At 36.9% G+C, this 15,066-nt stretch overlaps 3 protein-coding genes and 1 pseudogene across 4 annotated transcripts; 3 read left to right on the top strand and 1 right to left on the bottom strand.

Moving 5' to 3' along the window:
• Positions 1 to 4,895: 4,895 nt before the first annotated feature.
• On the top strand, positions 4,896 to 7,347 carry LOC106452790 (pentatricopeptide repeat-containing protein At4g31070, mitochondrial-like). Its single transcript, XM_013894963.3, has one exon. The coding sequence runs from the start codon at positions 5,173 to 5,175 to the stop codon at positions 6,970 to 6,972; it is 1,800 nt and encodes a 599-aa protein (XP_013750417.1). The 5' UTR covers positions 4,896 to 5,172; the 3' UTR covers positions 6,973 to 7,347.
• Positions 7,015 to 9,208, top strand: LOC106454287 (annotated as a pseudogene).
• Positions 9,209 to 10,729: 1,521 nt separating this feature from the next.
• LOC106452788 (alpha/beta hydrolase domain-containing protein 17B) lies at positions 10,730 to 13,123 on the top strand. 2 transcript variants are annotated; one of them, XM_013894961.3, is made up of 5 exons: positions 10,748 to 11,642; positions 11,744 to 11,780; positions 12,073 to 12,309; positions 12,387 to 12,434; positions 12,507 to 13,123. In XM_013894961.3, exons 1-5 carry the CDS (start codon positions 11,341 to 11,343, stop codon positions 12,765 to 12,767), a joined length of 885 nt encoding a protein of 294 aa, XP_013750415.1. In that variant the 5' UTR covers positions 10,748 to 11,340; the 3' UTR covers positions 12,768 to 13,123. The 2 variants fall into 2 exon arrangements, with proteins under 2 accessions (XP_022572725.1, XP_013750415.1); XM_022717004.2 differs by lacking the exon at positions 12,387 to 12,434 and having other exon boundaries at positions 10,730 to 11,642.
• Positions 13,124 to 13,216: 93 nt separating this feature from the next.
• Positions 13,217 to 14,085, bottom strand: LOC106452789 (the record flags this gene model as incomplete). The annotated part of the gene is made up of 3 exons (XM_013894962.2): positions 13,217 to 13,655; positions 13,762 to 13,785; positions 14,022 to 14,085. Coding segments are annotated over 3 exons (390 nt in total), but the record flags the coding sequence as incomplete, so codon positions are not given.
• Positions 14,086 to 15,066: the final 981 nt, after the last annotated feature.

The following is a 15,066-nucleotide window of genomic DNA, read 5'->3' as shown; positions in this document are numbered from 1 at the left end:
CTTACGAAACCTAACGTATTACAAACATTGGATTTTTTATGACTTCTCCAAATAGCAACTCCTCCTAATTCCAAAAGGTATAGGATTTTGACACCTCCACAAACATGTGTTTGAAGCAGGGTCACCGTTAAGAATAAAGGATCATGAAAAAAATAGCAACTTCAAGAGAAGAATCAAGAAACGGAGAAAGATTTCTGGACGAATGGTGTCTTTATTTCATAAGTTCCCATCAATTATACTAGTGGTTGGTCCGCCCTACGGGCGGGTGAATTTACATTAAAAATATTTCATATTAATATATATTTTAATTTTATTGATCGGAAAAATATGTCCATTTTATTTACTAAACATATTTTAATTTTATATTTTTATTGGAAATTTATTTTAAATCGCAATAATAAATACAATATGCTTTTATTCTAAAATAAAATTCTAAATTTTATTACTTTTTCTTAGTTTGAGTTTAAAGGACCACCAACATTTCTTTTGTTAAAGAACACAAAATTATGAAATTATTAAAATCATAAGAAAAATGTAATGATTTATATTTATATTTTTATTTTTATTTCTATTTCACTTTGATATAGTCAAGAAAAATCTAAAGTAAGAATAACAAATATATATTTTTTTTATCTACATTTTTATTTTATTTTTAAGATTATAATTCAAATACTATTACAATAATTAATTTTATCATGATAATAAATTAATCCATCTCCAAGCTAAATCAATTGAAAATATAATATAATGTAATAAAATCATAAGAAGTTATATTTTAAATTCATATATAAATAGTTCAATAATGTCACAAATAATAGTTGATATATATATTATTTAACAATAAATGATTTTTTATAATATATTTTATATTAGATTTTCAATTTATAATGATTTTTTCTTTAATTTTAAGTGTTTTATTAATTATATTTGTAAATTATTTTAACATTTTTTTAGCTTTGTTTTATAACAAAATTGTTTGTAGGAAACTTTCCTCATGTTAATCGAAAGTTCTTTTATAGAAAATAGTGTAATAACTTAATAAAGTATTACATTGGTTCAAGTAATTTAGCCAAAATAACTTAAATGTAGTGTAACCATCAATAATATAAAAATTAAGATGAACCAAACCGCGTACAATTGTTTTCTTGAAAATAAAATTACGTGAACCTTCAATGTTAGTTCACTTCTTCTCTCCCAAGTGTATAATGAGGACTTTGAAATTAAGTTCAGACATGGATTCAATTTTTATTATTTACATAGTTTAGTTGCAGAGTTCTTAGTTGTTCACAGAGTTCTTAGTTGTTCAAAGATGGTTGATGTGTGGATTAATGTCTCTTGTCTACAGCTCCACAGGACAGGTGTGGAATTAAGTTTCACGAATCCAAACATCATCAGGTTGAACTAAATAGGACGGTTCTTATCTTAGTTTCAGATTTCTGGTGTTCCCGAATCGAGGCAACATGAGATACAGTTTTCCCAATTATATATCTTAAACTGATACCATTGAAACTAAAGTTTTGAAATTAAAACTCAACCGTTAAAGAACATTAATCAGATCATGCCGGGTTCGTTAAAAAGAAAAGTATTACTTTATTATTGAACTCAAACTTTAAAATTTAGATAGATAATGTGCCTGCAAACTCTCTCTCTAGTGCTTAACCTCTTTGATTGGAATACTGAAGTGCGACGCGTCTTAAACGTTGAGCTTTCTTGGAAGCAGAAGCTTCATCAGCAGAGCTTACGACCGCATCACTCTGAGAAGGTTGTGGTGATGGTCAACCAGACTTATCATTAACTCAAGTGTTGTTTTCTGAGATACTCTTGGTCAGCACAAGAGTTGGCTTCAGAGTTTGGCTGTCAGCACCAGGCATGTCGTCACCTGGGTAGTCATCACTTCTCAGTCAGTTCTAATTCACATGGATTAATGTTAGGCATATTTTGGACATAGAAATATTTAATCCACATAGATTAATACAAACATACTCCAAAAAATTAGGCACATGTGGACAATGGTTGGTGTAAAAAATGCGTACCACTGTAGAGGAGAAATGAATTTCAGAGAGCTTAAGCTGGAAGGTCAAATTCTGCACGATGATATCTTGGATACATCGTGGGAGTGATGCCTGTTGGAGAGATTCACTTGCGCTCTGTGGAATTTTTGAAAATGACAAAAGCTAACATAAGAACATGTAGAGTGCTTACACTGAGAAGGATATTAGGGGCGTCCAGACAATACCATGAGTTGAGCAACCTCTGCGATGAGAACATTGGTCATCTTCTTATTTCACCGTTACAAAAAACGAAGACGGCTGAGTCTGTTGCGATCTGTGAACACCATCTGAACACGGTGGCTAAATAGTGGATTGTGCAAGTGATTTATTGGCTGAACATGCGTATATAGTCTGGCAAGAAATACCTCACAGCACAAACTGCAGTGTCATCATGCACCATGCTCATGTGAAAGACGTGAATCCACGCTGCAGTTTTTGGTAGCATTTAGAGTAGGAGAAGTAGCACCATCCATTAGTGGTGTCAATGCCACCAACCTCGGCAGTGCAAAGAAACTTTGCAGTCTACATGAACCACGGGAGGAGGAGAGTTATAAGCATGTGGGGAACATGTTTATGAGCTAGCATATAGCTAAAAACGAATGGAGTTCACCAACCTGTGGTGGAGAGTTAAGAACGTAGTTGTTCAGCTCAGCAAGAGTTACTCGTTCAATTTTCTTCACACTTCCATACTTGGAAGCTGTGGAGCTGCTACCATCATCAGATCCGTATAACCTACTAAATAAAAACTCCCCTCATGTTTGAGAACAACGTCCCCATTATTTCTTAGACAACAGTTACAGTCTGGTAAGTCTTACGCTGCAAGAACACTCTGGCTGTCAAGGCATTCATTGTCAAAAGAAGTTGTTCCCGGGGTAGCATTAAGGAGAAGCCGGCCTGCAAATGAAATGACACATGAGAAAATTTAGTACGCTTTCCTTCAACTTATTTTGATTTTTGGGTTTATGTTCGTGGCAACAATGACTTTAGGCTCCAAACCCGATACCTCTAATTTCTGATGAAGCTGATATACAATCATGCCAAACACACAAACACATACAGAAGGGCGTTTAGATTTATCATGACAGCAACGACTTTAACCAACCCAAATGGAACATCAACGATTAACTTTGAAACAATACACATCAGCTATTCAGCTTACATACCATAATAACACATTGAATGGCCTGATTCTCATTGTCAAGGTGGTCTTGATGCCACAAACATCACCAAAAACGTCTGCAAGAGAATATTTGTAACAAACTGTTAATAAGGAAGGAAGTAGTTGCAACCAATCATTGTTAGAGAACGGGAAAAGCATGAGTTGCCAAACATACCCGGAAAATCCACGTTTATATTAGCCAAAGCCATAAGCTGTTCATTTTCTGAAACCTGGAATATTTTCTTAGAATAAGAACAGTCGGCTCCATCATCTCCACAACCAAAGCTATCTAAAACTAAATAAAGAAGGAAGCTAAAAAGTCGATACCTTCTTGTCAAGAAAAACCAGGTCCAGCCCGAGATGCTCACCGACTTTCTTCAAATCCCTCGCATCCCAAAATCGCAGAATCTGTGCAACAATTGTTTTCTTACAACATTCGTCCTTCAAATCAGAAAAGTGGAGCTGGTTAATCGCCATCGGTGGTAGCTCTGTTTCTAGGGTTTATGATAATGATTTCAAGAAGCCTTTCGAATCGTATGGACTACCTTCTCGACATATATATAGTCGCTTCAGTTTAGAGGGGAGGTGAGAAATCTTAATTGTAGAGGAGATAGTGGAAAGTATTGATTGCCTCCATCGTATGAGTTGAGAGGAGACGAAATGATGGGTTACGTTTCTCATCTCAGAGAAACCAAGAACTCGTATCATTATTTTCTTGCTTGTTTGTGGGCCTCACATAAAGAGTGTTGGGTTTATCTTTTTAATTAAAGCCCCACATGAAAGACCCGAAACCATACAGCGTAAAAAAATCGGAAAGCCCAACATAGACAACCACTGCTTACGTGGCAAAAAACTATATTATGATTGGTGGATTTTATTGTCTGACGTGGACACACTCACTACTCCTCATATATCCCTTTTAGTATAGGTTAGATGTCGGAAGGCTTTTTTTCTTCTTGCTTACTACTTTTGCAAAGACATTTACTTCTGCCCATGCAGATTCCCGCAAAAGTTACATTCATATATATCATGCATGATTCATGAACCAGCAAAATACACAGACATTTAACACCGTCCATAAATTTTAAATTATATTAAATACATCTAACGTAAAACTATCATAGTTTACGAGTTATTTACCCACCAAGAGGCAAGAACCTATTGTGTCTTGTTGTATCAAAACATACCAAAATCAAACTTGTAAGCAGCTTCGGCTATTAGTAATTCACAGCATACCATTACTATACCAAAAAAATCAAATGTCAGCAGAAATTGCAATTAAAAAAAAAAAAAAAAAACTACAAGTGTACAAACGTGTATAGCTTCAAAAAGACACATGCATAGGGAAATAGGGGTGTGGGGAGGAACTCGACTTCCACCCGTAAAGCTGATCCCCCATCCCGACATGCTGCCATATCTAATAGCATCACCATTACTGAACTACTGAACCCCATGGAAGGGGTTCACAAAGTATTTTTTTATTATTATTTTTTTTTTGTTTGATTTTTGTTTTAAAAAAAAAGAAAAAAAAAATTATTAATCGGACCAATCACGAACCGCCACTTGTCGTGAGATCCGCGCTACAGTGATGATCCGGGTTCAGTGCAGTGAACTCCCAAAAAACAGATTCATTGTTTTTGTTTATTTTAATATTTTTTTTTTTTTGAAAACTGTTCACTAATAAAGATGCTCTAACCCATCATCGTCCAAACTTTAATGGGCTTTCAAATCTAATCACCGACAAAGAAAATAAAAATTATATAGACGTGTCAGTGGGACTCGAACCCACAATCGCTTGATTAGAAGTCAAGCGCCTTATCCATTAGGCCATGGGTGCTTGTTGTTGTAACTAGTGACCTATATCTATATTATACATAATATAAATAATGAAGTTCGTTAGTTCGTTATGTCATATACTTATCGTATGTTCAGATAAGAGATATCTTTTAGCTTTCATATACAATGGCAAGATCTTTCCCTTCCCGCCTAAACTTGGATCTCGGCAATAGGCTAAAGAGATTGGTGTCGGAACAACTCCACGACGAAGCATTGAGACTCTACAAGCAAAAGATTCATCCTTTAGGCACTGATGGCTTCACAGCGATTCTCCCTTCCGTCATCAAAGCTTGCTCTTTTCAGCAAGAGCCTTTCTTAATCAACGAACAGCTTCATTGCCTTTGTCTCAAGTCAGGCGCTGGTCTTGACACCGTTGTCTCCAATTCACTCGTCTCTATGTATGTGAAATTCTCTAACACATTCTCTGCTCGCAAGCTGTTCGATGAAATGCTTGAAAGAGATACCGTTAGCTATTGCTCCATTGTGAATTGTTATATCCAAGATGGGTTGTTGTATGAAGCGGTTAAGTTGTTAAAGGAGATGTATTTTGATGGATTTGTTCCGAAGTCCGAGCTAGTTGCGTCTTTATTGTCTCTGTGTACTCGTGTGGGTAGGAGTAGTAAGGTTGCGAGAATGCTTCATGCTCTTTCTCTTGTTGATGAGAGGATGCAGGGATCGGTTCTCTTATCAACGGCGTTGGTTGATATGTACTTGAAGTTTGATGATCCTGCAACGGCCTTTTATGTGTTTGAACGAATGGAGGTGAAGAATGAGGTTTCTTGGACCGCTATGATCTCTGGTTGCGTTGCGAATGGTAACTACAAAATGGGCGTTGGTTTGTTTCTAGCAATGCAGAGAGAAAACTTGAGGCCTAATCGTGTAACGCTGATGTCTATTCTACCCGCGTGTGTGGAATTGGGTTCTGGATTAAGGCTGGTGAAGGAGATTCATGGGTTTTCGTTTCGTAATGGATTTGATTCTGACGATCGGTTAACGTCTGCTCTTGTGACCATGTACTGCAGATGTGGTGATGTACGTCTCGCTAGGTTACTATTTGAAGAATCAAAAGTTAGAGATGTTGTGATGTGGAGTTCGATGATTGGTGGCTATGCAGAAGCTGGAGACTGCTCTGAAGCTATGAACCTGTTAAGTCAAATGAGAGAAGAAGGAACTGAACCCAACTTGGTTACTCTGTTGGCCGTTGTCTCAGCTTGCAAACATTCAGCATCACTGAGTTTTGCATCTAGAATCCATTCTTACATCCTGAAATGTGGCTTCATGTCAAGCATCTTATTGGGAAACGCCCTCATAGATATGTATGCAAAGTGTGGGAGCCTTCTTGCTGCACGTGAAGTATTTTATCAACTTAGTGAGAAAGATCTTGTGTCATGGAGCTCAATGATAAATGCATACGGTCTTCATGGACATGGTTCTGAAGCTTTAGAGATCTTTCAAGAGATGCTTAAGAGTGGAGAGAAACTAGATGCAATGGCTTTTCTTGCAGTTTTATCGGCATGTAACCATGCTGGTCTGGTAGAAGAAGCTCAAAAGATATTCAGGGAAGCTGAAAAGATTAACCGAATGACACTCACATTGGAGCACTATGCTTGCTATATCAATCTTCTTGGCAGGTCTGGGAAGATCGACGATGCTGTTGAGGCTGTTAAAAATATGCCCATGAAACCAAGCGCAAGAATATGGAGTTCTCTGCTATCTGCTTGCGAGATTCATGACAGGCGTGATGTTTCACATGAGATAATTGCAAGTGAGTTAATGAAATCTGAACCTGACAATCCAGCCAATTACGTGTTGCTGAGCAAGATTCACGCAGAATCTGGTAACTGCTATGGTGCAGAAGAAGTGAGGAGAGTTATGCTGAGACGAGGACTGAACAAATGCTACGGATTCAGTAAAGTTGAATCCTGAATTATAGATTGTAGATAACTACGGAAAATCTCGGCGTCCTATATGAAGATTTTGTCTGAGCACTGTTCTCTTTCTGGAGTTCAAAAGTAGCATCACTGATGCACTCTCTTGAAGAATGTTCCAACAATTGAAGACCTTGTGAGTGTTTGAGAAGATACATCATGTGGAAGCTTTTCCTGGAACCTCATGAGCTGCTTCTGGTATTCGCCTCCTGACAACATCAGAAAGAAGTATCCAAACTGCATCATTTTATTAGAAAAAAAAAACACTTTTGTGAGCAGAGCTTCCTTTGCCTTGGGTTTCATGCAAACAGTCTTCTCTCCAAGCCAACTCACAGTGTCACAAACTGCCGATAACCATTTGTGTGAATAAGATCTTCATGTTGAAGACGATGAAGAGAAATTCGAGGCTTGGAAGACACGAGCAGAGGCCATTGTGGAGCTACAAGAAGGTCAGGAGGAGATTGGTGACAATGCTGATGACGGTGATGTGAGCAAGAAATGGGAGGATTGGATTGTGGATTCAGATGATAGTTTACTTGAGTCCTGGAGCCGAGGAGACGAGGGAAGTGACGACAGATCAGAACTTGGTGAGTTGATTGTTCCAGAGAGAGGGTTGGTTAAAATGGTGAGGGATATGGTTTTAGAAGTAGAGGAGGATGATGATATTCTATACGAAGATCGTGTTTTTCGTTATGCATCTTCAAAATCTGTGAGTTATGAGATCATTTCACTGTGCAGCTTAGCTTGTTACTATGTTGTTGAGTATAATGTTCTTCCATAAGACTGATCAATGCTCATTGTAACTCTCTGCAGGCTAAAATTTTGGCGGTATTGATCCTCATACCATGGGCATTGGACTTTGTAGCCCATGATTATGTACTCATGCCCTTTTTAGCCAGGTGATTCCTTCATTTACTACTGTTTAGGTTTCTCATATTATGTCTCTATTTACATTGTTTAGTTCCTGTTTGATTATTCAGTCTGTGCTTTTTACTTACAGATATGTAAAGACTGTACCACTTGCTGCGCAGACGCTTGATGTGAGACGTAGTCAGAAGCTAGAAATGGTAAATGAATTGAATAGAGAGAAAGCTAGGTACCGTCTTGAAGTCGAGATTGGCAAATCTCCTCCTCTTTCTGATGATGATTTATGGTGGGAGTTGCGGGTTAAAGCGTAAGACTCACACCACAGTTTTTGTTTTGCTTGATGACATCTTGTTTCCACGTATAGACTCACACTGTGTGTTTTTTGTTCCTTCCTATGGTTTCTTAAACAGCTTAGAGTTGCGAGAAGAGTGGCGATTAGAGAACCGGAAAGCCTTTGCCAACATATGGTCTGATATGGTGTTTGGAATCTCGTTGTTTGCTCTTTTGTACGCCAATCAGGGTAGAGTAAGTTCAAAATTTCACCAACCTTCAATGACATTTTAAGTTTCATTCCAAACTAGTAGCTGTTAATCCTGTTTTGTTAACATGATAAACCCCTTTCAGGTAGCCTTGTTGAAATTTACGGGATATAAGATCATAAACAACATTTCAGACACTGGAAAAACCTTTCTGATCATCCTTATCACCGACATTTTCTTGGGGTAAATGTAACAATTAACTCAATTTAAAAACCAAGATGTTACAGTTCCAGTAACTTATAGTAGTGTGCAGAGAAAGGTATTCAACTTGATGCTTCTTCTTGTAGGTACCATTCTGAATCTGGATGGGAGACATTGTTAAGAGATTATAATGGAGCATTATGGTCTCGAAGTTGAGCAATCTACTTTAACCATTTTTATCTGCCTCGTTCCCGTTGTTATGGACGCTTGTGTTAAGCTCTGGGTAATCTTCTCTTCTCATCTTTTGGCACCTTTGTTTCTTCTTCTTTGCTCATTATCTCTTTCTGCATTTTGAAACTTTCTTTTCGCTCTTGTACAGCAGTTTAAGTTCCTTCCAAGATCGTCTCCGAGAGTTTCCAACATATTCCAAGAGATGAAACGTCATTAAATAGTATCCACTATCCACCATTAAAACCCTCCATTGGAGTTTTGTGTTTCTACCACACAAACCATTCTTCAGGTTTATTTATTTTCATATAGACACATAAGATAAACATAGGCTATTTTTGTCATGTACACAATAAATAAACCTACAAAAGAGGCCCTTAGGCTTTGGGTTTATGCATACTTGTGAAGTTGTTCAAAAAAAAAAAATCTTTAGTATGGTAGTGTATCTTGGCTTTTGTTTTTTGGATGGTTGATTTGATGATTATGATATTTTTTGGGGGCAAACTATGATTAAGATTCAAGAGCTCAAGCTCCCACACAATACTTTCATGCCTTTGTTAACTCAAGACATTTTCTCTCTCTTTTGGACCAAGCACAATGTTTTAAAAGCTGAACAGGCAAATGTATAAGGTTTTGATTGACAAAAAAAAGAAACTAAAACAGAGTATTTTGTCTTATGATATTACAAATAAAAAAAAGGTGGTGAAGGTCACAGCTCGCAGGTGGCTAACAACGTCTCCAGATCAAAATCTATTGTTACAAACAAAACAAATATTTACATTTCTTATTTTAGACGAACTCGTGCACATATGCTATATAGATCGTACAGTACATGATATGCAATGATTAAATGTACTACACTAGCTAGCATTTACTTTTTCACTTGGTTAGGTTAGCATATTCACCAGTACTATACGAGACCTCTTAAAGTAGATCAGTTAGATTCATTCGCAGTAAATAGTACTCCATATCTGTGACGACCAGTCTGCAAGTGCTGTTTATTGACATAACCTGTAATTTTCTCAACTAATATGGCGGGTTTCGAGGGCCATTGCCCAATTAAACGTTAGAGTACATCATTTATTTAATTGTGTCATTAGTTTTCACCATTTGCTATAATAATTTCTATGGTCAAAATCTGAAGCAGACAAATTCCAAAGCACACAGATTAGTGTCAGAAATTAAAAGCAGAGTTGTCCAAACGAGAAATGTTTTTCTTTTATTGTACTAATGAGACGAGAAATTGTAAAGTGAAATCGAGACAAAAAGATAAATAAACAGTACAACTAGTAGTAATTAAAGATGATAATTTAGGAAGATAGGAGGGGGCAAGAGAAAGAAAAAAATTGAGAGGAATGTCTGAGTCTCTGACAGCAATTCTATCAAAGGCCACCACTTGCAGCCTTTGACCAAATCCTAGCCCTTGCATTCTTGTGTAACTCCAATTTCAAGACGCAAGACATGTGTATATTTGTTTAAAAACCAAGTGAGAAAACAAAAGAAAGTGATCATTGTAAAGGGTAAAATACAAATTCGAGACACAAATGGCATAAATTAAACATGACCAATTATGTTAGTATTAAGTCCAATGTATTTGACTAAAATTTTAGTACTAACTAAAACGTGGAAATAGAAATCATCAGATGATATCATAGAGATACAGGTTGCATTGATTATGATCTTCCTTCTCTCTTTTTTCTGTAAAAATAAATGAAATGAAAGTATAGATGAGAACATTCACACCATGAACGTACTCTTTTTGACTAATGAACATTCAACTTAGTATCAACTCCATTGTATTTTTTCAATACTAACTAAAACGTGGAAAATGGAAATCATCAGATGATACTATTAGAGATACAGGTTGCATTAATTATTCTCTTTTTCTGTATTAAAAAAATCAAATCAAGTATAGTCTGTATAGATGACAAAACGAAACATTTTTATATTCTAATCATATTTATAAAAGTAAATGTGTTTTTAATATATTCGTTAGGCTTACTTAACATCACACAATAAGTCTCTCTTTTTTGACCAATCATTCAGCTTGTACCTAAACAATAGTTTTAAAAGCTTACACAAAATTTTAGTTACATAAAATAGGATTTCTTTTTAACTAAAAGAAGGTTTATACTATAGGCCACCAGAATTATCAAACTATGCACGAGTTTCAAAACTGTGTCTAATAACTTTTTAATGAATATCTCATAGACTAATTTGTTAAATCCTAAGATCAATGCATAGTTAACATTTTTATCATATAATTAATTATTCTAACAAAACCCCTTTATAAAAACGAAGAGGTGTATAAATAAGAAGTTGGTTTCATCCCCATATTAAACAGCTAATCTTCTTATTTCACCCGCCAAGATCGGATCCAATCCTCTCCTCCACCACCTTCTCTCCATTTTCTTGCCTCTACTAAAAAAAACAAAACCAAAACAAACAAACAAAACAATTTTTTTAATTCTTTTCTTAGACAGAGCCAAAGACAGAGAGAGAGAGAAGAGATTTTGGGGTTTGTGTTTTCTTCTTCTCTTCATTGAAAGTTCTCATCTTCTCCTCTGATTCCTTGTGGGTTTTTTTATCAAATGGGTAATGTGACATCAAACGTGGCGGCCAAGTTCGCCTTCTTCCCTCCAGAGCCTCCAACGTACCGTGTAACGGACGACGAAGAGACAGGGAAGCTGGTCTTGTCCGGAGTCTCGCCTGACAAGAACATGGAAGTCCATCAGCTCACCACAAAGTCCGGTAACAAAGTCGTTGCCACGTTCTGGAGACACCCTTTTGCGAGATTCACGCTTCTCTATTCCCATGGCAACGCAGCTGATCTTGGTCAAATGGTTGAGCTGTTCATCGAGCTCCGTGCTCATCTCCGCGTCAACATCATGAGGTAATATAACATAAATCACAAATCTCAAAACTCTTAAAGGGCTCTTCTTGTTAGATTCTTACATTAACTTTTTTTTTTCTTTCTGATGTTGTTTGAAACAGTTATGACTATTCAGGATATGGAGCTTCAACAGGAAAGGTAAAACCAATGTTCTAAAAATTGGTCTAGGCATACCAAAACCGATTTAAAACTCAAATCGGTTTAAACTGTTTTAAGTTGGTTAAAATTAGTCTAAATCTATCTTAATTCGTTTAAATATGTTAAATTGACTAATAATGTAATATGAATCCACAAATCTGTTTAGTTTATTTTTTTTGTATATATAATTTTTATAGCTTATCAAAATAATTTTAAAATTAAAACAATGTTATGTGATTTACATATGTTTGTTTGTTTTTCTGACTTGAGTTATGGTTCTTTGCTGGTGTAGCCGTCTGAGTTCAACACATATTATGACATTGAGGCAGTGTACAACTGCTTGAGAAGCGATTATGGGATCAAGCAAGAGGAGATTATCCTGTACGGACAGTCTGTAGGGAGCGGGCCAACGTTGCACATGGCTTCAAGGTTGAAGAGGCTGAGAGGAGTTGTTCTCCACAGCGCCATTCTCTCTGGCATTAGAGTCTTGTATCCTGTCAAAATGACTCTCTGGTTCGATATCTTCAAGGTAAATATAAACACCACAAAGGATGTGTCTCTTTGGAGTCTGTCTCATCTCTTTGTTTGAATGTCTTAATACTGCAGAACATAGACAAGATTCGCCACGTCAACTCCCAAGTTCTTGTCATACATGTATGTACGCTAATATACGTCTTCAAATCATTCTACTGATATGTGCTGATTGGTTTTGTGGCTGACCTGCAGGGCACAAAGGATGAGATTGTAGATTTTTCGCACGGGAAGCGGTTGTGGGAGCTGGCTAAGGAGAAGTATGATCCGTTATGGGTGAAAGGAGGAGGGCATTGCAACCTGGAGACTTATCCTGAGTACATCAAGCACCTGCGCAAGTTCATAAACGCAATGGAGAAGCTCTCTCTAACCAATCCACCGCCTAAAGAGCTAACTAATGAGCCTAGTATCACCGAGACTAAGCACAATAAGTGCTTGAGATTTAGGAAAAGGTAGGTTTGGTTTCTGGAGGTTTGTTAGTAGCAGAGAAGCAGAAGACAAATTGGTAGATTCATTCCTTTGCATCATCGCATGTGCTTTCAACTCACAACATTCAGAACTCAAAGGCTTGTGTGCAGAGTCATTTTCTCAGTGTGATTCAAACCTACGCAAAGCACATAGTCACAGAGAATGTCCAAAGGGAGAACATCTAGGGAGGTGTGTTTACTGTAAAATGTAGCTCTTTCCTTAGGTATTTGCATCTCCTGTAAAAAAAGAAATGTAATGTAGCACCAAGTTTGGGGTTTTCGTCAAACATTGTTACTTGTAGGAGAAGCTAACAGAGAAAAGATGTACTCAAGCATTTTCCTGAAGCTATCCAGTGTTCCTTAGCGAGACAAATTAGGACAGTACATACGTGACTTTATCTCCACTTCTTAACTAACGAGAGAAGTGAAACTTAGCGGTAGTGAAATGGACAATTTGTATATATAATGAAGAAGAATCAATACAATGGCCAGGCCTTTCTTTAGCTAACATTCCGATCCAAAGGCAAATCAATAAACTACATATATGGAGAAACGTGGGAAGTGCAGTCAGTTTTTTATTCACCTTCCCAACCTGATTGGCGAGCTCTCTTCTCCCACAAAGAAGTGATCTTCCTCTCCTTGATCAACAAAGCTTCAGCTCTCTCCCTAGCTGATTCACAAATCTCAGTAGCCGCATTGCATTTCTCAGCTTCCTTTTGATACTGAGACGCAACTCTTTTAGCTTCTCCAAGGGTAACATTCATATGACGGCTATGCTCATCTGCAACTGCTTCTTGCAGCTTCAGCTCCTCGGTGACAGGGTCCACAAACTGCTTCTCCATTTCCTGTTTGAGCTCTATATCATCACCTCCACAATCTGTTCAAACCATAAGTCATACAAGGAAACATCTTCACCGGAGCCATAACTATAAAGAACAGAACACAACATAGACACAAAACCAAGCTCGGAATCAAGATCTAACCTGTAACTGAGAGATTTGCAAGGCCTGCAAAATAAACAAATAAACAAAAAGATACAAACTTGTTAAAACGACATAGAAGTCTAGATTCCAAAACAAAAGTCCAAATCTGAAAGGAGACAACTTTATTAAAAGATCCAATATTTTAAACCATCAGATGCTTCAAGAACAAGATCAAAAAAAGGAAGTAACTTTCACAAGAAGCTGTGAACACAAACTTAGCCAACGGAAGATCTAGAGAGAGAGAGGAAATGGTATTATACCAGGAGCAATCTCGAGGAGAGAGACAGGAGGTGGGCAATACCATTCAACTCTTTGGAACTCATAACATCACCTCATCACAGTTACAAGACAATCAGACAATGTTCTAATGGAGTTCTGGTCCTTTCAAAGTAACTAACTAATACTCAGTCATATCCATTTTTTCTACAATGGCAACTTCAATGCCTCGTATGTTGTTGCAGCAACTCAGGGTCAGTCTTTTGTAGCAGCCATGAGATCTGTATTGTGAGCTCCTGCTCTAAACAAACAATACAGTTTGTCTTGCTGCTCGATATGTTCTTCAGAACCCTGAAAAAAGCCGATAACTACATATTGTCTTCTGATACAAAGTGGATGGACATATGATCCAGACAGAGCTAACTCCCATATACAATCAATAGTGTACTTTTTCCGGAAATAAACTCTATTCATTCATACACCTTGAGTTCTGAAAAGCTTGAGTATTGCATGTGACTGCCAAAAACAATAGCATCCAGAGATCAATATTTTGAAATTGAGGTTACGAAATTAGGAAGACCAATTTACAGAGCTGTAGTTAACAAATATTTCTACTAGATTTCTCAAGATCGTACTTTTCACTAAGCAAGGTAATAGTCATTTAACATTGCATTGCATTGGGTACTAATTTTCTCAATTCATTCCATTATCTTAGGCCAACAATTAACGTTATAAGCAGCCAATACTGCTGTGGGAGCCTTCACAGTTGTTAGTCAGCTAAAAGTATATCCTTATTTTGTTCACCATTCTAATATACTCTGAGAGCAATCGTATGCATGATATTGGCTCATAAAACAATGATGCATAAGTAACTAAGGCTTTTGATTATAAAAAAACAAAACTTTGCATGTAACAGAAGAGGACTCAGATTCGCCTTTTCTCAGACAGCTTTAGAGGATAAAAACTCTTTAACTCAATGGCTGCTATTAAAAGCCCCGCCATCTAAGAGAGAGAGAGAGAGAGAGTCTTTACCACAAACGTCTGGTCTATTGACTTCTTAATAATCATCATAGTCTCCCAAACAAGAGG

The sequence above is a fragment of the Brassica napus genome, chromosome A3 (assembly GCF_020379485.1).
Source record: "Brassica napus cultivar Da-Ae chromosome A3, Da-Ae, whole genome shotgun sequence".
NCBI lineage: Eukaryota > Viridiplantae > Streptophyta > Magnoliopsida > Brassicales > Brassicaceae > Brassica > Brassica napus.
This window is presented reverse-complemented; position numbering and strand designations above follow the sequence as displayed.

What these genes read in the sequence shown, in the direction of transcription:
- LOC106452790 (XM_013894963.3), top strand. Translation starts at nt 5,173, where the DNA reads ATGGCAAGATCTTTCCCTTCCCGCCTAAACTTGGATCTCGGCAATAGG.
- LOC106452788 (XM_013894961.3), top strand. Translation starts at nt 11,341, where the DNA reads ATGGGTAATGTGACATCAAACGTGGCGGCCAAGTTCGCCTTCTTCCCT. An exon ending in CTCCGCGTCAACATCATGAG is followed by an intron (nt 11,643 to 11,743) that starts GTAATATAACAT and finishes TGTTTGAAACAG; the next exon opens with TTATGACTATTCAGGATATG. An exon ending in TCTGGTTCGATATCTTCAAG is followed by an intron (nt 12,310 to 12,386) that starts GTAAATATAAAC and finishes TTAATACTGCAG; the next exon opens with AACATAGACAAGATTCGCCA.